Source organism: Notolabrus celidotus, chromosome 21 (assembly GCF_009762535.1).
Source record: "Notolabrus celidotus isolate fNotCel1 chromosome 21, fNotCel1.pri, whole genome shotgun sequence".
NCBI lineage: Eukaryota > Metazoa > Chordata > Actinopteri > Labriformes > Labridae > Notolabrus > Notolabrus celidotus.
Window position 1 is genome coordinate 24,039,465 of NC_048292.1, and position 20,192 is coordinate 24,059,656.

Genomic DNA, 20,192 nt, shown 5'->3' on the forward strand with positions numbered 1-20,192 from the left:
CCTGTGTGTTCAAACAAGGGTTCAAAATGTTCAACTCAAACATGCCTATCTCAAAGTTAAAGCCTAAAAACATAAAATTGTCAACATTCAGATGTTTTCTAAGGATACCATAGGATCATGTTTCAGGGAACTCTGAAAGAATGTAATCTTAGAAACTCAGATTTCACAATGTCCTTCTTCAGAAGTTTGTTTATCACAATAACATTTGCTCAATCAATACTCTCTTTTTCATGCCATCACTATTTATGATGTCACTTTCAAAATGTCATCTTATGTAAGATGATTGTCACAAATCTGACCCAGTACCAGAGACCTACATGCACGTGCTCCTGGAGTTTATTTAATGTATTAAAATTCAAGCACAAAGACAATTTACACATTTCTGTCATGAATATTTCTTCTTTAAAGATTTCCTCTGATACTGGGCCTTTTCTCTTCCTTAATCTGACGTGACACTAGGGATTCATTTCTTATCTATTTCCCAAATCTATTGTACATGCACCGGTCAATGTTGCTCACATTTCTTTTTCTGTCTCCCAGGAAGAAGTTCGGCCCCAATTTGAGGCCAAATACTCCAAAAGGAGAGGATGAATCCCATATCTGGGAAGCCTGAGCCTCACCAGGACTTCACTGACAAATACAGCCGCCTCATCGTCTCAGCGTCTGGGATCTTTTTCATGGTGAGTTTCTTCAGTAGACAAATGTCAAGTAGCAGGTGTTCCTCTCAGCAACCCGCCTCAGAGTGGAAAGTCTTTTCACTGCATGTCGTGATTGTAGTTCACAGTCTTTTGAAGATGACTATCATTAGAAATCCACCAGGTTTTTTTATACCAGCGTTTTGTTTGCATAGAAGCCAGTTTCAATACATTATCAAGCCTTTTAATAATTACCTACATGATCACATATTGTATCTACTGTTATGCATCTTAAAACTCTGAATATTGTGTCATGGAAATAAAGTGAATATTTTTTGCAGTGATGGCGTTTTGGCATGTCCCTATGACTCCTCAGATCTTGGTGGTGATAGCCGCTGTGTTTGGCATCGTCATTTACCGGGTGATCACCGTCAGTACCTTTGCAGCCTTTGGCTGGGCTCTCATCAGGAATAACTCTCAGGTGGCAACAACAGGAACAGCAGTCTGCATCAACTTCTGTGTCATCATGCTCCTCAACATGGTGAGTTTCTGTAGCAGCGGTGCAGAGATCAGGAGGTGAATAAAAAACAAGGCAGTGACGGTAAGAACCGAGGACAGTTCATATACACCGGTGGGAAAATAAAAGATGCTCACCCATGAATTATTTAAGGCTTTAGTTTAATGTTTCTGCATTTAAGTATTCTTTGTGCAGCAACCTCCAGAGTTGAAACCAAGCCGCAACCTCTGGTCTCAAAATATGAAGCCCATGCTGAAGTGTTATAAACTGCAGTTCATCGAGCATCCACTTGAGGCTGGCTGCAGAAACACCAGAAACCACATACACACCAGTTCAAATAAGATGATCTTTGCAGTATTAATAAACATGTTTACAGCCTAGTTCCAAAAACAGCTCAGGTCTACATAACTTATTTCTCTATCAGCACACACTGTACGGGGGGCGAATTTTTTTCAAATGCAACAGTTCAGAAGATATTAAGATTACAAGATTTTGCTCAAATAAGGACATGACTAACTTGACTGACAGGCGGGAACACATAGCTGTTGGCTAGGAGGCTCAAACCCCATCTCTTTACCTCACACTAAGTTTGGTTGAGTTCAGCATTTCCAATATGGCCCCCGCCGAAGATTGGCTTCAAAATAGTGCTCAGGGACAGATGGGTGACGTCACGGATATTATACAGTCTATGGTTGAAACATGAAGCTGATGTGAAAGTGCAAGATACTGCAGTTCCCTGAGTGACCACTTGAGGCTGGCTGCAAAAGCCAAGGAATCCCCATTGGGTCCTTTGTTAAAAATAATCCCCATTCATTCATCATAAGTCAGCATGCATACCACATGGTTGAAAAAAACAAACAGCTTTGGCCTCAGTTCATTTTTTAATAATTACACTCCACACAGGAGCCACATTCATATGTACATGTATACGTACTGTACATGGTATAGTATGTGTTGTATATCAACAATAACTAAATCACCCTAAACATTGTTTTTTTCATTACATGCTCTCTAGAAAAGTTGTTTCTATTGGCTAGTGTGACTGAACTCAAACATTGATATCTACTGTGTATACTGTATGTAAGTAAATGGCCAAAATTAGCTATACAGCACTGACACACAGACAGACCTGTCAGCCTCTAATTTTCATTCCAGTTAACTTCTTGCTCCAACTCTTTTTCAGCTCTATGAGAAAGTTGCTCTTCTTCTCACTAACTTGGGTGAGTTGAATGCATCAGCAGGTGAAATGAATCTAACTTATGATGTTATCAGTGTATTTCACCATTCCTTCTTTCTCTCTGTTCCACTACAGAACAACCCAGAACAGAGTCAGAGTGGGAGAACAGCTTCACCCTCAAGATGTTCCTGTTTCAGTTTGTCAACCTCAACAGCTCAACCTTCTACATTGCCTTCTTTCTGGGAAGGTGAGGGACTCATTCAGGAGTCACCAACAACAAATACTTAATTTATGTTTCACTTTTATTTCTAGTTTTCCTGCAGTCAAAGTAGAAGAATTTAAGTAATATTTATGATTCGATCAGTGTTAGAGTACTCAAGCCCAGGACTTTGACTCAGCTTGACTTGAATCCTGTTTTTTAATTGAATTGAATTCAAAGCCTATATTGTCATTGTACATAGTACAAATGAGATTTGGGAGAGCAGCTCCTTTAAAGTGCACACACAATATAATGTACCAACACAAGAGGTAGATGTTGTTGCACAAAGAAAACAAAGACAAGACAAAAAGGGCAAGACAAGATATCAATGCAGGGTGGTTGAATTAATGAATAAAATAAATAAATAAAATAAATGCATAACGAATATTTTACAGAGAGTGGAGGTAGTTATTGTATGGGGGAGTGTCATCAGTTTGGGCTATGTCAGTGCAGGTTTGAGTTGAGTATGGTGACAGCTTTGGGGAAGAAGCTGTCCCTTAGTCTGTTGGTTCTGGACCGTATAGACCTGTAGGGTCTGCCAGAGGGCAACAGATCAAAGAGGTGGAAACCGGGGTGAGTAGTGTCCTTCAGGATGTTCCTGGCTCTGCTGAGACAACGGGAGCTGTAGATGTCACACAGGGAGGGCAGAGGGCATCCGATGATCTTCTGTGCTGTGTTAACCACTCTCTGCAACCTCTTCCGGTCGGCCTCAGTGCAGCTGGAGTACCACACCGTGACAGCGTAGGTCAGCAGGCTCTCAATTGAGGAACGATAGGACTTGTGACTTGACTTAGACCTAAGCACTGATGGCTATGACTTTTTATACAGAGCTTTTAGTTTTTCCGTACAACCCAACTCTGACAAAGCCATTATGAGCAGTGTTAGATACATCTTATTGATTGCAGGCTGGCAGTGAGGTAAATGTGCAGGTCAGATACACAATGAATCACTATGGTGACTCATTGACTGTTGCAAAGTCGGCTGATGGTGAGTGATATTAAAGGGCTACCTCAGGTAAGAAAAACAGATTCTATTTTTAAAATAATGCTCTGATGTCCTTGGTGTGCAGATTTACAGGCCGGCCTGGTGCATATATTCGCCTCATCAACCGCTGGAAGCTGGAAGAAGTGAGTAATTACTTTGCTCTCCCATGGGGGAATAACAGCAAAGCACTATGCCTCTGAGTATTACTAAATTGAACATTAAGCTATTACTATAAGCCCAACCACCAGGCATTTAACCCCCATCAGCACTAAGCGTTGCTGCCAGCAGTACTTATAGGAACATGTAGGGATAAAACACACTGAGGTGGTCTGAGGGGACGAAAGGCAAAAAAGTCTGAGCTGGCACTTTTTGGTGCTGAGCTAATGTTCTCGTGCTTGTTCCCATGGCTGCTGAAGCGGAAATAGAAAACTGTGATGTGACATGTTCAGTACGAGCGCAGCACGAGTCAGCCTTTTTGGTCATGTAACGTATAGAATTATATAATAGAGTGAAGACAATTCAACACAACATAGATTTATAAAATCGTTAACTCTTTGTATAGAATATAGAATTATAAAATAATTCTCAAATACAAGATGCATCATAAACACCCACATGACTTGCATGAAAACACCAACCTTGAGGTCCTGTAACTCATGTTACACTTCCAAAGCAACAGAAGTGATGGTAGAACTAGTTACATACATAGACTGTATATATCATTTTCCCATTGTACGGTTTTGAAGCCAAAATATCCCGTTCCAGAGTGAGTGAGAGAGTCTGCGCAGTAGGGAATTTCTGTGTTTCCACGGGAACAAGCTCCGCCCTACAGCGTAGCGTCCCGAGTTTCTGAGTTTCTCTCTACGGCATCTGTCAATCAAAGTAAAACCGGATGTAAAACCCTGTTTTTTAACCTCTAATAACTAACGAAAAATACACTTTTCAGAAAAAAGAAGCCTTGAACACAAAACAGTCAAATAATAACTACATATCACCACAGCATACAGATGTGAGAAGCATTTGTACCTTGTGTATTTATTTTTTAAAGTTTGACAGCAGCCCCATTCAAATGAATGGGGGAGACGGAGTTTTTGACCTATACCCTAGCCAGCCACTAGGGGGAGCAGTTTTTGGGCACTTCAAGCCAAGCAAGATGACATCCATTTTATATACAGTCTATTGTTACATATTCTGGTGACAAAAGCACAGTACTTAATCTGGTTTCTTCAAACGTTACACTTGTACTGTAATTCTTTTGCAAAACAATATAAACCCTTATGTCTCGATATGTCACGTCGTCTGAAAGGCCTGGGCTAGCATTCTGTCAAATGATTTCAATTAAAAGATGAATACTTGTTCACAAAGCACTACTTTGTCTATACTGTGATTTTGGAAGTAAATAGAAGAGTGATGCAGTTCAATCAGATGAAAGAGTGCAACCCTTTTTGCTTACATTATTAAAGAGTGATAGCTTCTTCTCTGTTCTCTGTTCACTGATCTCTCACCCTCTTTGTCTCTGCCACTGCAGTGTCACCCCAGCGGTTGCCTCATTGACCTCTGTCTGCAGATGGGGATCATTATGGTGCTAAAACAGACCTGGAACAACTTCATGGAGCTCGGCTACCCGTCAGTCTTTCGTGTTTCATTCAACATACAAATGAATTTCAAATATTCAAAGAGGCATTGGATATAAGTTTGAATAAATTATTTCATAATAATAATAACAATAGTAATAATAACAATGGTAGTAATCATAATAATAATAATTAGAATAATAATAATTATTTTTATAATAATAATAATAATAATAATAATAATAATAATATTGTTATTAGTATTATTATTGTGATAATCATTGTTATTAGTATTATTTATTATTATTATTGTTATTATTATTATTTATTGTTATTGTTATTATTATTATTATTATTATTTATTATTATTATTATTATTATTATTATTTATTATTATTATTATCACTATAGTATTATTGTGTGGAAGTAATAGTACCGAAATATTAATAATAATCTAGTAATAATAATGATCATAGTAATAAAAAATAATCCCTACTATTTATTAACTAAATATTCAAAGTCCCTCTCCCTGTTGCAGTATAATAGCAGATTCTTCTTGCTCCCTTGCTCTGTTTTTTTTTTAGGCTGATCCAGAACTGGTGGACTCGGCGGAGGCTGAGGAGGGAGCACGGACCGAACGCCAAGGCCAGCTTCCCGCAGTGGGAGAGAGATTACAACCTACAGCCAATGAATGCCTACGGACTCTTTGATGAATACTTAGAAATGAGTATGTTGCAGCTCAAGCATACATTTTATTCATGCTACTTCACTCCTACATGGGCCAACATCCTAGCTGAAAGGTTCAAAGCTTTACCAAATACCTTCAACAGTTCATTCTACATAAAGCAGGGGCACAACCCACCACAGCCTGGAGTAGAGAAGTTATTTTAATCAGTGATCTCTGTCAGGTCCTGCCTCTGAGGGTAGTACACTCACCGGGGAGAGTCTGAGGCCGCTTTTAGCGACCAGTCATTCTTCAAGAGTTCATTCAACACTCAGGATAAAAGAAGAGAAATAAGTTTGACTGTTTCTCAGTTTCTTTCTTTTATTCAAAGACTTCCACTTCCCTCAAAGAGGTGTTGTTTGTCTGTTTTGCTAAGATAATTTCAAGTGAAGGTAAAGTCTTGCTTTTTCCTTTCCAGTATTTAGGCAGTTATTCTCAACAATTTCCAAAGTATGGGATTGATTTCCAAGATGAAGCCTTGAGAACAGGGCAAACCTTAGACAGACTTTTAATGCAAGTATCACACAAATGGTTAAACTTGATGTGAATTCAAACAGTGGGGGTCATGACTCCCTGGGGGTTTGCAAGATTTCTTCCAAGAAAAATAAATAAATAAAAAGTAAAAACATAAAAGTATTTCTTAGATATAAATAAAAATCAGGCAAATAAATATTTTAGTCAGTTTTCTACTTTTCTGTGTTTCCACGACTCCCTCGGGTCATTATGACAGCTTAACAAAACGTCAGTAGCAGCAGGTTAATTCACAGTTCCACAAGAAACACAGCGACGTGTGCAAACAAGAGGGCTTAGTTTTCTGCAGACCAGAGTTTCTTACTTCGGCTCCAAAACCTGGATTAAATGTTTCACCCATAGAACCTAAAGCTCCTGGTTTTGTGTTTCTTTTAGTTCTACAGTTTGGCTTCACCACCATCTTTGTGGCAGCATTCCCTCTGGCACCTCTCTTAGCACTGCTCAACAACATTATCGAGATCCGTTTAGACGCCTACAAGTTTGTCACACAGTGGAGACGACCTCTGCCTTCCCAAGCCAAAGACATCGGTAACTTCAGCATGTCACCCGTACTGTTTTTAGTTGATCTTTTTGTAATCCTGTTTGATAAAGACATTTCTACTCTTTTCAGGGATCTGGTATGGTATCCTGGAGGGCATCGGTATCTTGTCTGTCATCACCAACGCCTTTGTCATCGCTGTTACCTCAGATTTCATCCCTCGCCTTGTTTATGCCTACAAATACGGGCCCTGTGCTGGTCAGGGCCGAGCAGGAGAGGGGTGAGCTAACATTTGTCTCTGTTATCATTCAGAAATAAATGGTATTTTATTTTTGTTCCTGATGATCTCTAAATGTTGATGTTCCACAGGTGTATGATGGGCTATCTCAACGCCAGTCTCTCTGTTTTTCGCGTGTCTGACTTTGAGAAAAGATCTCAACCCAGGACTACTGGCTCAGAGCTGTTTGGAGAAACTGTCAAGTATTGCAGGTGTGTGTGCAAAGACGTCTTTTACTTCTCATCAAGCATAAGCTGTTACAAATATACTGTTTAAATCATCTGTTTTAGGACCAAGTTACTTGTAGCTTAAAACACAAACTGCTCATTTTTTACTGGATTCGGCTTGAAGCTTCTGTGCAGCCAAATAATGGATTGCATGACCTATTTTTTATCTGTGTTCATTCATCAATGCCGGACGCCTGCAAGCTTGTTCAGGCAGGCAACTCGAGCTGCACTACTTTCATATTTACCCTATGCGTCATTCTCACAAAGACCTCACAAAGCATCCTCCTCATCAGGCGGACAGAGTTCAGGTGTCTGCCTCTGCTTTGCCAATGTCACTGCTGCTCTGTACCAGTGCTGGGCTCAAACTCTGAGCCCCACCACCTCCCCAGCATCCACCTGCAGACTCCAACTATAAGGATTTAAGATGTGATGTCACCACTCCTTAAGTTCTGCATGTAAAGATAATCTAAAAGGAGGGATGAGGTTAGGAAACTAGATGCCAAACTCAATGTTCTGCTGCTGAAACAAAGTTTTGATCACTACAACGTGAGTTGACTGACTAAACTATATTAATGAGCCTTATTAACCAACACAGGCTCCAACTGAGCTCTAGTATAAGTAGGTCGAACAGGACTGCAGATGTTACCCAACTTCAACAAGAATACATTAACAAACAAATGTGTTGGTATTTTTAAACTCGCACTCCGTTTTTACATATTCTAAGGTCAACATGAGATATTGGTACAAATGTTTTGGAACAGCTCTTTATTGATTCACCCGACATATGAGGGGCTGTAAATGGGGCTACGTGGTTTTAGAGAAGACATAACTGATCAGAGTACATCCACTCAGAGTCTTTGTGTTGCCCTCTAACTGTTCAGATTGTTATTCCAAGTATATGACAATGTGTCAGAATGAATCACTGAGTAGTTCAGCCTTTTTGTGAACGCTACTGTGAGGAGTTTCAGCTGGTTATGAAACAGAGTCAAATTAATATTGATGCACTACAGAAGAAAACAAGACTATTAGCATAGAGGTTATTGCAAAAACAGCTTTTTAAAGATTCACAAGAAGTTATACATTATGGCCAAATTCCTCCGAATCCGTGTCCGGTCTGTCTCTGATCTGTCACGACACCAGATCTGATAGGTTTCTATTCTAGTCAATGTGTTAACTTCCACTGGATCAGCTCTGTTGCATTCAGGCTGCGTCTCTGATCCAGCACGCCGGAATGCAACGGATTAGACACGCATGACTTCTATTTTTGCCGGATGCCGGAGCATGACGCATCAATCTCAACAGAGTAGACAGGAAGTCAGACACCAAAACAAAATGAAAACATCCGGTTCATTTTCAGAATAAAACACTCTGTGTTATCACCAGATCGTATTTCACTTAACTACAACAACAAACCGTCATGATGAGCGGAGCCAGGCCTGGAGTCAACAGGTCAGAGGTTTTCAGAGGACCAGAAAGACAACATGGATGAGGAGAGGAGGAGGATATTTATTAATGCAGTAATTACCGCAGATTATCGGTAGGTGTTTACAGACGAGAGAGCACGGAGCTAGACCGCAGCGGAGAGCACAAAATGCTTCCACTGGAAAGATGCAACACAATTATACAAACTAACTGCACATCATCGCAATAGACTAGACGTCTTGTGTTCTGCAGGCTAACATGAATGTTTTTTGTGCATTTTGTTGCTTTGATGGGAGCAGAGCTGCTCTCTGGTGAAAAAAAAAAAAGCATCTCTACAAAATATCTGTATCTGTTTAATCTCTTCTTAAATGTTTTCAGACAGGATTACAAAAAAGTCTGACTGTTTTTGCCTTTCAGTGTCAGTACTACTACTCCTGTAAGCTTTTGTGTGGAGTATTAGTTTGACCTCAAAATACAGTACTTGTGTGTAAACGTCCCAGGGTTCAAACTACTACAGATCCCCTTTGGAGTCAGGGTTTTCTCACTGAATAAAGCAGAGCAATGCTTAAAAATAGAAGTAGCTTGAAGCTAAAAACCTCTTTTGTACTCAACATATGTGAAATCTCAAACTCTGATAGAATTGATTCCATTTCATTGAGATTTCTGTTGTACTCAGTCGCCGAAATGAAGTGATATCATAATGTGCCGCTCAGTGATAACCTCTCACCGACAGGTATCGTGACTACAGGGAGCCTCCAGTCTCAGACGATCCATACTCTTACACTTTACAGTTCTGGCACGTCCTGGCAGCACGACTAGCATTCATCATCGTGTTCGAGGTCGGTGTTTTTCATCTTTGACAAATGGAACCTGACAGAAATGTTGATTTGGGCTTTGACGTCTTATCTTCTTCTGTCATTGCACTAACTTTACAGTCTTTCTTCTCTTTCTTTAACAACATTTTTTGATAACATCTGGTGCTTTTGTTTGCTCTTGTTTTTTTGTTGAACTTTCTTCTTTGTCTACTGTTAGTTAAAAAAAATACAGAAGGAACATTTAAAAGTTTGATTTATCTGGTCTTCTTTTCCTGTGACCAAAAACTGAGCTTTTTGTTTTACATCCTGAACAGATTCTATGATTGTAAAGATGTACTCTGTTTTTTCAGCATATGGTCTTTGCCATCAAAACCCTCATAGCGTACTTGATCCCTGACCTTCCCAAGGACCTGCGGGACCGAATGCGCAGAGAGAAATACCTGATCCAGGAAATGATGTACGAGGCTGAGCTGGAGAGACTGCAGAAGGAGAAAAACGAGAAGAAGAAGAAAGACAGGGCCCATCACAAGGAGTGGCCCTGAACACATCAGCAGGTACAGACAGAGAACATGAAGCAGGACATTTATTTTTTTATCTTTTCATTTTTTTATTTTGCAAGAGATTTGCTTTACAGGAAAAGGGTGACCAAGTGATAGAAGAAAGACAAGGCACGAATGTGGACAATATAAAAAAACAGACAAAGAAGTGATAATAATAATAATAATAATAATAATAATAATAATACTAAGAGGAAAACCAAGGCAAAAACAAATATAAAACAACAACAGCAAAAAACAAACAACAAAACCCCCTGATGTTTCTGAAAAAAATTGAGCAGACATAACCTTTAAAAGTTTTTCCCTCCCTATGGGGTTAATATTAAATACAAAAAAAAGATAAAATGGATAGATAAATAAATAAATAATGATAATATATATATATATATATATATATATATATATATATATATATATGTAAACATGTATAGAAATAAATATATAAACAAAAAGTGTGGGAAGGCTGAGGGTATGAAGGTTAGTGAATATCTTCCAATGTATTTCAAATATGAGAAGTGGAAAGTGGAAAGATTGATAAGATTATAAGGTGTAAAGAATTGTATTTTTTTTTTTCTATTTATTGGTGCTTAACATTAATGTCTGATTGTTTTTGGTATCAGGAGCTTGGTATTTGAGCTTTGAAGAGAAGGGGTAGAGAGAGGAAGAAGGAGAGAAAAGTAGATTGAAAAAGTAAGACAGGAAACAAACCTCCAAAATAAAAAAAAGATAAACTAATTAAATAATTAATTTAAAAAAGAAAAAACAATCTATAAAAAAAAAAATACATATATACATATATATAAATATGCATAAAATAAATACATGAATAATTAAACAACATGATGATAATGAAAAGAGGGAACAGATTAACGTATTAGTATAAAAAAAAGTATATATACATATCTAAATATACATAAAATAAATATAATAAAATGAAATGTATTGTTTTCACTAAACAGAGATGGTCACATATAACTGAGCACACATAAGAAAGGCTTTATGACATGTGACCTGACTCAGTCAGAATGGGGATCTCAAATTGTTTGGAGGCTGTAATCTTTCTGTACAGTCTGTGATTTGAACACCTTTATTAAACCTCCCATGAAGCCTAAAGTAACATGCTGAGAGCATTGATTACTTCTAGTTCTTTCTAGCTTAAAAATACTTATATTTTATGTCATTTATAGACTTGTATTACAGAGACATGCAAGTTAGGACCTCTCAATGTTTTAACAAGTCAGTTACAATCATTGAGAGTTCAGTCAGAGACCCTTTTGTCAACTGAACTCAGCTGGAGAAGTAAAATATTTGCGATACATTTGACTAGAAAAGTGTGCCTTAAAGAAAACTCCTGTTGAGTTATTAGATTGAATAATCCTCAACTGCATCACAATAAAGAAATGTAGCATCCAAAGTATGTTTTAAAGTATGCTTCCCAGTATCTAAAAGCCAAATAACACAACTCCTCTTATTCCCAGACACTTGGCTGGTGTTTGATTTTTGATCTGCTGTGGAGGAGAGAGATGAGTGCTGAGTTTCCTGCATGATTCTGGACCCTCTCTCTATGTCAGACCAGCACCTCCTGATGGACAAGTGATGAACTGCACCCAGCAGGGCCACATGGTAACCTCTGTTCCTGTCATGTTTCTTCACACATATGGATGACTCCTTGAACAACTGGCCGTGGGTTTTGCTACTTTTTTTTTTTCCTCCACATACTTCGGATCCTCAGCAGAGTACGTCTTCAGATCCTGAATGTAGACTTCAAGCAAAACTCTACTTTTACAGACTTCTTGTCTTAACTGAGAGAAACATCTCTCCAAAGCTTACTGAATGACAAACACAGTTTACATTTTGTTTTACTGTAAATACAAAATATCAGGATATTTGCTTCGCTAAAGTGTAGTGCAGTAAAAACATGAGAATGTAGTAACCTCAAACTTAAGGTGGGATTACTGGAAGCTGGACTGAATTTGTTGATGTTTTGCTGTGAGCTAAACTGTGTTGCGTGATGGATAGCAGGGAGATACTGAGAGTGTGCATCTCCGTCTAACTTTATTTGGATGTACAAGTTTCAGATGAAGATACAGGGTAAAGAATGAAAAGTGGAAATAGTTTGACGGGGATTGAGGTTTCAGAATAAAGTGTACATGAAGCAGCTGCTGCCCAGCAATCCCACCAATAAAGAAAACAAGATCTACATACAGCATATGGGTTTGTCCAGATATTGATGCAATCCCACCAGTAAAAGTTAAATAAACATCTACTCTGCCCACGCTGTGACAGTGCTTAGAAACGCTTTTCATTTGAAATAGGAGGAATCAATGCAGTAATAAACATTATTTATTCTAAAGAAATTTCAATATGTGTTGGCTTTGTGTCTTTCTTCAACCTATGTCAAGGAGAGTTGGTCAACTGTTTTACAGTTAAACTATAATCTGGTCACATGTGCCAGACAGTCCTCATAACAGAGAAAAGGAAAATGTATCTAGATTAGAATTCTAAGTCTTTCTTTTGGAAGGAGCAGGCATATCTTTTTGTTTTTTTGTTTATTTGTTTATTTAGTCATTCATTCATTCATTCATTGAAAAAAATATTTGGTTTTGTAGAAATAACTGGGAATGAAGCCTGTTCAATTGGTACTTTTCCAAATGTAGATCTTTAAACTGAAAAGGAGAGCACTTGTTGTTATTATTGTGGAGGAGGAGGAGACTATTTTTCTTCTTGAATACATCTTCTGATGCACCTGAACACATTATCAGTGATGTAACCCAAGGTCATTGGTTGTTTCAGGTCTCCCAACATCAGACACCCTCACCCAGGCAACCCAGGCGCGGTTGATCAGACCGCGGCCTGTGTTCAGGTGGCATTCATTTATCCCCATGGTTCTGCTCTCTGCATCCAGAGCCATCTGTAGGCTTTCTCAGCTGCTTCGGTGGTGTTCTTGATGGCTCTGCTCCTTGGTGTTCCTGCAATGCCCAGTGCGCTGAGGGCTTTGTGGAGTGAACGCCCCACAAATCTCCTGCTGCCAACCTCGATGGGAATACATCTTGCCTTCCAGCCCCGCGCCCGACAGTCGATGACCAGGTGTTCATATTTGGTCCTCTTCCTCTCGTCGGCCTCCCTCAAGCAGTCCTTCCATGGCACTTTCAGCTCCATGATGATAATGTTCTTAGTGCACTATGAGACCAGGAGGATATCTGGTCTCAGGGTGGTGCTGACGATGTGATGGGGGAATCTCAGAAGCTTCTCCAGGTCTACTGAGAGCTGCCAATCTTGTGCATATAGATAATCTGCAGAATCTGCACTACTTCGTGCAGATTCTGCAGATAATCTATATGCAATTCTATTTCAATTCTATTTTAAAGTAAACCTAAACAAAATTAAAAAAGGCTTTTATTTTGTTTACTCTCATGATGATTTTTCATCAACATATATGGTCTTGGTCTTGTCTCGGTCTTGCCCTGCCTTGGTCTTGGTCTTGACTCGGTCTTGATCCCCAAATATCTTGGTCTTGTCTTGGTCCTGGTGCACTCTGGTCTCGGATGTGTCTTGGTCTCGGTTGATGTGGTCTTGACTACAACACTACTTCATGGCCAGTAAGACAAAGTATTTGTTTGAAATTTTATGGTCTATGAAACTTCATTTTCATATTTTCACAAGAAATTATTTTATATTTTTTGTTTACATAAGAACAGAAAAGTGCAGTTTTAACTTTCAAATCCACTTATTCAAACTCATTCAATTTTGTGGCAGTTTGATGAAGATGGTCAAAAGGTAAATTGTACATCAAAATAATGAGGAAAAACATCAGGGAGGTCAGTGGTGGCTTTTGTCTCAGCAATAATTGTCTTTATCGCCACCAGAGGGTGACAGAGAGCTAAGTTACACTGCATTACATCAGCTCTACAGTACAGTAGATCTAAGGTATAGTTCTACTAATATGCTGAGTAAGTCCTCTATAGAATAGAGTAAAAGGTGTGAACATTCATGAGCAAATACAGTGAATTACGTTACCCTCATACATCTGTTTAGGTAAATATAACTGAATCATTTAAAAAACTTGTATCAGCATCTTAGCTGACAAAATTAAACAAGGAACGTAAACTTTATTAGCCACCCTGAAGCTGATTAAACTCTGACATACAGGCATACTTTGTGTCCTGAGAAGGCCTGCTTGTTCTCTGTTGGTGTAGATAAGGGGTCTTATGCATTCATTAGTCTGGTATGTTTAAACACCTCACAAGCCTCACAACAGTGTCATTTCATGAGTTTAACAGCTGGAGAGCATCAACAATGCTTTTTAATGCCAGAGTCAATATATAATATTTAAACATGCAAATGAGCTCAGATCACCTTTGACACTGTTTCATTTTTGTCAACACCATACCACTGGGACTGGCATGGTGCTGGAAGTCCCTGCAGATGAATTTTAATAACCAAACACATCTGTTTATCCAGCTTCGATCGCTATCTGCTCTCTCTGAATGTACAAATAATCATAGATTAGAGAGCAGAGGCTTTTCCCTGCAGCCTGGATTACGTTGGTGTGGTGGCCTTTGCTCAAACTCCATTTTGATTATTAAAAGCCGGGGACAGAGGAGGCAAACTGTGTTTTGTTTCCTGTTAAGGCGACTCGTCTGTAAGAGGATTAGCCCTGACACACGCTCAGGAGTTACGTAAGGCTGTCAGGGGATAATATCTGACATTTCCTCATATCCCGCATTTTGGCAGCCTGGCACTTTGGGAAATTGATGTAGTTGAACTGATGTGAGGTGGAACATTGAGTATATAGTGAAAAAGAAAAAGGGAACATGCAGACTCACCTTTCCATCAATCAAATCAGATGTGCTTAATATTTTAAGCAGACTGATCTACCATCTTGTCACTGGGCACTATTTTGTTTCTTGAGGATTGGAAAAAAACAAAGAAAATAAATTGCCATAAGAAACAGAAGAATCACATCATGAAATAGAGGATGCGTATCATTAGAAGAGATGACTTACACAAATGCAGGACAAGATCAATAAAGAGAAAAGAGGAACCTGTTCGTCCACAGGAGGGGTTAAAGTCAGCATGAGCCAAAAGTCCCCTCTTTGGACAGAATAAACGGAACGTCTTTAATAACTACATCATTGCATTTTCCCTACCCTTATGAGGGCATTCAGCTGCCACAATGTCTCATACACACACAGACATTCCCTTCATGCAAGAATGCAACAGATGCCGTTTAATGAGTCCTAAGAGGAACATTATTCTGCAGATTGGACCTTCCACTCACCTTCTTTCTCATGGTTTCTGGGTCAAGGGAAATAGAGGCTGCCACATTTCTTCGATTTGTCCCTTCTGCATATTTAAATTTCCCATTTTAGAATCACCAAAGGGGTTGGTTGCTACATTTCACATCCAGCTTTCTTACCATTGCCAACATTGTCTGCAGATGGGCAATACATGATATCTTTTTTACATGCAGCACTACATCAAAATAAATGAGTAAACGCTCATGTCTATAGAAAGTTCTCAAAACAAACAACATTTTCATGATAAGAACTGACTGCAGTGACTGAAAATGTTAAAAAGTTTGAGAAAAATGTATTTGACATGTATTTTAATTTCTACTTTGAAGAAGGAGCCGGGCTTTATGACCTTTAATGCAACCAGTCACCAGGGGGAATTCTACAATTTCTGGCTTTACTCAGGATAGCCGTGCATCAGCAATCAGTCTGTGGTTACAATGCTCAACATTACCCAACAAATAAACATGTACTGCTTCATCCAAAACACTGTTGGTTTATATAGATGATTGATCCTTTCTTTACCTCTAATCAGTGGATTCAATTCCATGTAACCCTCCCATTATGACTAAATGGGGGCGTGGACACTTTGGATGCAAGTGTAATTGGTGTACTGGTGCCTTGTTGGAGGACTTTTAGGTAAATAGTGGACAAAAACATGACTTTCTGACTTCAGGAGGTTTGTTCTCTATCATATAAAAAAATCTGGTAAAAGTCAAATTCCTGTAAACAGAATTAATATTTTCCTCCTCCCTATCAGTAAATCTCAATGTGATGACTTCAACTCAATATTTAGAAATTGGATTATACAAGCAAAAGAATGTGGCAATGTTTCTGTTTGGTGTTTTAGTCAAGAACATGTTCGTTATAAAACATGTGCTCAGTCTGAATGGAAATAAGTGCAGTGTGAAAAGGTGAAGTAAAAGCAAAAACACAAAGAAATGCATACATGGAGAAGCAGCAGGTTGTGTCTCTGTTTTCTTTTTGTGTCTTTGTTGGTATTTTAAAGTATCTTCAAACACTCTGGCATCATTTTGCAGCTAACTTTGACCATGGGAGTATTTTGGTTGAAACCATAGACTGTGTAAATAATTGACGTATTGTAGCGGCTAACCCTAAAACTTAAAGCCACTGAGGGGCTGTCTAGACGGGCTAAACATAATTGACGCACTCGCCGTACATCGCTTTGTTGTGTCTTGTGAAATGAAGTATTCGACATCTTCTGTTGCATTTTTTACGGATAATTTATTGTTCCCCATCTGTTCTCCAATGTGTTACATGCAAGAATCCTACAATAAGTGTCCATCAAAATCCAGAAATCACATTTCCTCCATGAAACTTCACCTAGCCTGCGTTCCCCGCATTGCAGGTCAAAAAACTATTTGTGCTCCACCGTCTAGAAACACACCTGTTTCCTGAAGAGAGGTTCCTACCTAAGTATTCATGTGAAACAAACAAGGGTGACACCTAGCGGACAGCTTAGTGTCCGACACACACACACACACACACACACACACACACACACACACACAAACGTCTTGAAATGGCCCTTACACATATTATATGTGACGTCACCAATCTGTTCCGGAGCGCTGTTTTGAAGCCAATTGTCGGCGGGAGCTATATTGGTTATGCTGAACTCAACCAAGCTTAATGTGAGGTAAAGAGGCGGGCTTTGAGCCTCCTTGCCTACAGCTACAGTGTTCCCGCCTGTCAATCAAGTCAGCTGTGCCTCTCATAATGGAAAAGTCATAACCTTAATATCTTTGAAATTTCCCCGTTATGAATAAATTCACCCCTCGTACAGTGTGTGCTGATTGAGAAATTAGCTATCCAGACTACACTTGTTTTTTGTACCAGGCTGTAAACGTGTTACGGACTTCCCCGTGTAGAGGTATGAATGCAAACTAAAATCCCTAACATGAACAGTGATATCTAACGAGAACAAAGGGAATGACTGGTTCTCAGTAGGGGAAACTGAAAAGGATCAGCTCACCTGCACGCCAGTCAGCCGAGATATACTGGTCAGCGTGGGTTGTGTGGGGCAAGCCCAAACTTCTTTGAGGAGTTCAATAGTTGTTTTGGTTGGTTGGGACAAGTTTAAAAGCGTTGTCGGTTCTTCTAGGGTTTTCGGACGTCTCTCTGGTTGATTCTCGTGTTGATCTGTTGGCGCCCTCTTCGTTTCCCAACTGCGGCTCATCACCTCAATCAGGTGACGTCATACAAACAAGACCAAGCCCCTTTCATGGGTGGCACCTCAGGCACAGGGTGCGTTTAACATTGTCGGACAAAACCCATGACAACCGAACCCAATCCCAATTTCCCACATGAGAACCAGTCAAAACAAAATAAAGAAAGAAGAGGAGGTTTGAGGTATCTCTTTGTCCTAACATGTTTATTTCTGCTGTAAAGATCAGCCTTTTTGAATGGGTGTGTATGTGGTTTCCGGTACTTCCGGAGCCAGCCTCAAGCGGACATTCGATGAACTGCAGTTTTTAACACTTCTGCATTGACTTCAATTCTTGCAGCCGTAGGTGGCCGCTTGGTTAGGACCCACAGTAATGACACAAATTGAGTCTTGAAAACAGGGTTTTAATGAGAAAACTTGCAACAGGTAGAGTTCAGGTTTCCAGGGCACTCTATGGATGGTGAGTGGCTGGCTGTGGTCCTGGAGCTTGGAGTTTGGTTGTTAAGAAGTTGAACAGAGATCTGGGCAAAGGGAGAGACAAGGTTAGTTTCTTTCAAGGGAGAAAAGGATTTTAAAAACACATTTGAGGAGCGCCTGACCTGAGTACCACGCTTGGTAAATGGACAATCTGGTGATGAGTGGAGGACTGAGCCGGGCTTAAGTACTGCAGACAGAGTTGGTGGCTTGATTGCAGATTAGCAGCAGGTGAGCAGACTTGATTGCAGCACGGTGAGTTAAACCCACCCCCATCTCCAGGTGAGCAGAGACAAACAAGACAAACACACAGGGAAAGGGAAACAGGAAGAAAAGGGAGGGAAGGAGACGAGGAACCTCACATGATATCGAGCCGTCTCCTGGCAAACAGTGTCCCCTACTCTGCCAGCATAATTGTACTCTTTCCTCCAGTGGGTGAAGTACTGGATGACTGAAATGTCTGTAACAATGAAGCCTCAGCCATGGAGAATCTATATTAATGCTGTTGTTGGATACTTTTTCTGCCTAAAATTTGGTGGACTTCTTTTAGACTTCATCACACTGGTATCATTAGTGCTGGATTATAAATTAACTCGCAATATTCATGGCAGTCATTAGCCCTAGTGCCTGACCTTTTCTCTTTATCTCTTGGAGGAAATTTCCCCCAGTGTCATTACCATGGCAATCAGAAAAAAAAAAACACACACACACCCAATAGAGCTGGGCTCCGGAGATATGTTGGATCCTCAAACCATCAATGGAATGTCAAAACGGTTAAAACTTACATTTGAATGATGTCATGTTTTAGCATCAAGAACTTACTGTTGGAGCCATTTCTGCACAGTTAGCTTGGATTTTTGTGTTGTTCATTCATTCTGTAGATTGATCACTTGGAGTTTTCACAGACAGCATAAATAATGGATGAGTCCCTCCCAAAATTAGGTCAACCTATGGTGTGGTAGCAGCATTGTGAAGCCTCAAAGTACAGTTTTGCCATCCATATTGTTTGAGCTTCCTAGCCAACAGCTATGTGTTCCCGCCTGTCAGTCAAGTCAGTCATGTCCTTATTTGAGCAAAACTCATAATCTTAAAATCTTCTTAACCATGGCTTTAGAAAAAAAATCTTCCCCCTTACAGTGTGTGCTGATAGAGAAAAAAGCTGCATAGACCCAATCTGTTTTTTGAACCAGGGTGTAAACATGTTTATTAATGCTGCAAAGATTGTCTTCTTTGAATGGGTGTGTATGGGGTTTCTGGTGTTTCTGCAGCCAGCCAAAAGCAACTGTAACCCCAATAACACAACTTTTAGACTCTATATATAGTTTCAATGCATTAGTTATACAAAAATGCATCCCACACCTGTACAGCTTTTTGATCCAGCCTCATGTGGTCATGTGAAGAACTGCAGTTTTGGGCACTGTGCTGGCCTCATTTTTCAACCCTACAGGATACTGCTGGGTGATTTCCAAGATAGAGATGAAGTGCTATGTAACTACTTAAAAAAATGAAAATGTCTAACTGCTGGGGCTTGAAAAGGTGTTAAATATAAGCTATAGAAATGTTCATTTGCTGCTGCATTTATTAATGATGTGCAAATTAGCGTTTAATCACTGAAACCATGTCCTCTCATTTGGGGCTTTGAAGTTAGTCTGGTTCCCATTTACTGTCATGTTGCAATTCCTCTTTATTTTATTGTGAGGTGAACACTCATCCCTTCAACAAATAGCTCACATCACTCAGCACTGAATCACATTCCCTCCTCTGTCTGCCTCCTCCACTCTCACTGATGCATTCTTCAACTGAAGCATATTAGTTGATGAAACTGTCTCTCTCCTCTAAGCTCTTCTGTTTTGAGTTCAAGGACCTAATCAGTCTAAGCCTGTAAAATAATGTTCAAGTACTTTGATTATGACCTTTGAACTCCTAAAAAACATTACTAACTTGAGTTGGTTGTACATTCTGTTTTAAAAAGTTTTCTACAGTCTTTTTACAAAGTAAGCCTGTATTCTCAACATCTGATACATATCTGCATTTGGTAAGGTACAGTACAGCCATTGGA

General features: G+C 39.5%; 1 protein-coding gene and 1 long non-coding RNA gene across 2 annotated transcripts in view; one reads left to right on the plus strand and one right to left on the minus strand.

Annotated features, from left to right (window-relative positions):
• The window catches only part of LOC117804702 (anoctamin-4-like), a 71,400-nt gene extending 58,860 nt beyond the window's left edge, over window positions 1-12,540 (plus strand). The window contains 14 exon segments of the mRNA XM_034673023.1: window positions 541-574; window positions 577-680; window positions 1,012-1,176; window positions 2,336-2,372; window positions 2,465-2,576; window positions 3,658-3,715; window positions 5,101-5,198; window positions 5,731-5,873; window positions 6,777-6,929; window positions 7,012-7,159; window positions 7,249-7,368; window positions 9,539-9,644; window positions 9,971-10,174; window positions 11,656-12,540. Of these exon segments, the coding sequence (XP_034528914.1) occupies window positions 541-574; window positions 577-680; window positions 1,012-1,176; window positions 2,336-2,372; window positions 2,465-2,576; window positions 3,658-3,715; window positions 5,101-5,198; window positions 5,731-5,873; window positions 6,777-6,929; window positions 7,012-7,159; window positions 7,249-7,368; window positions 9,539-9,644; window positions 9,971-10,162 (1,470 nt within the window). The 3' untranslated portion in view covers window positions 10,163-10,174; window positions 11,656-12,540.
• A 5,502-nt stretch (window positions 12,541-18,042) lies between these two features.
• LOC117804758 lies at window positions 18,043-18,392 on the minus strand. Its single transcript, XR_004629242.1, has 2 exons — window positions 18,259-18,392; window positions 18,043-18,180 (listed from the first exon to the last, which is right to left on the minus strand). It is a non-coding gene; the product is annotated as an uncharacterized LOC117804758 (long non-coding RNA).
• Between the last annotated feature and the right edge of the window lie 1,800 nt (window positions 18,393-20,192).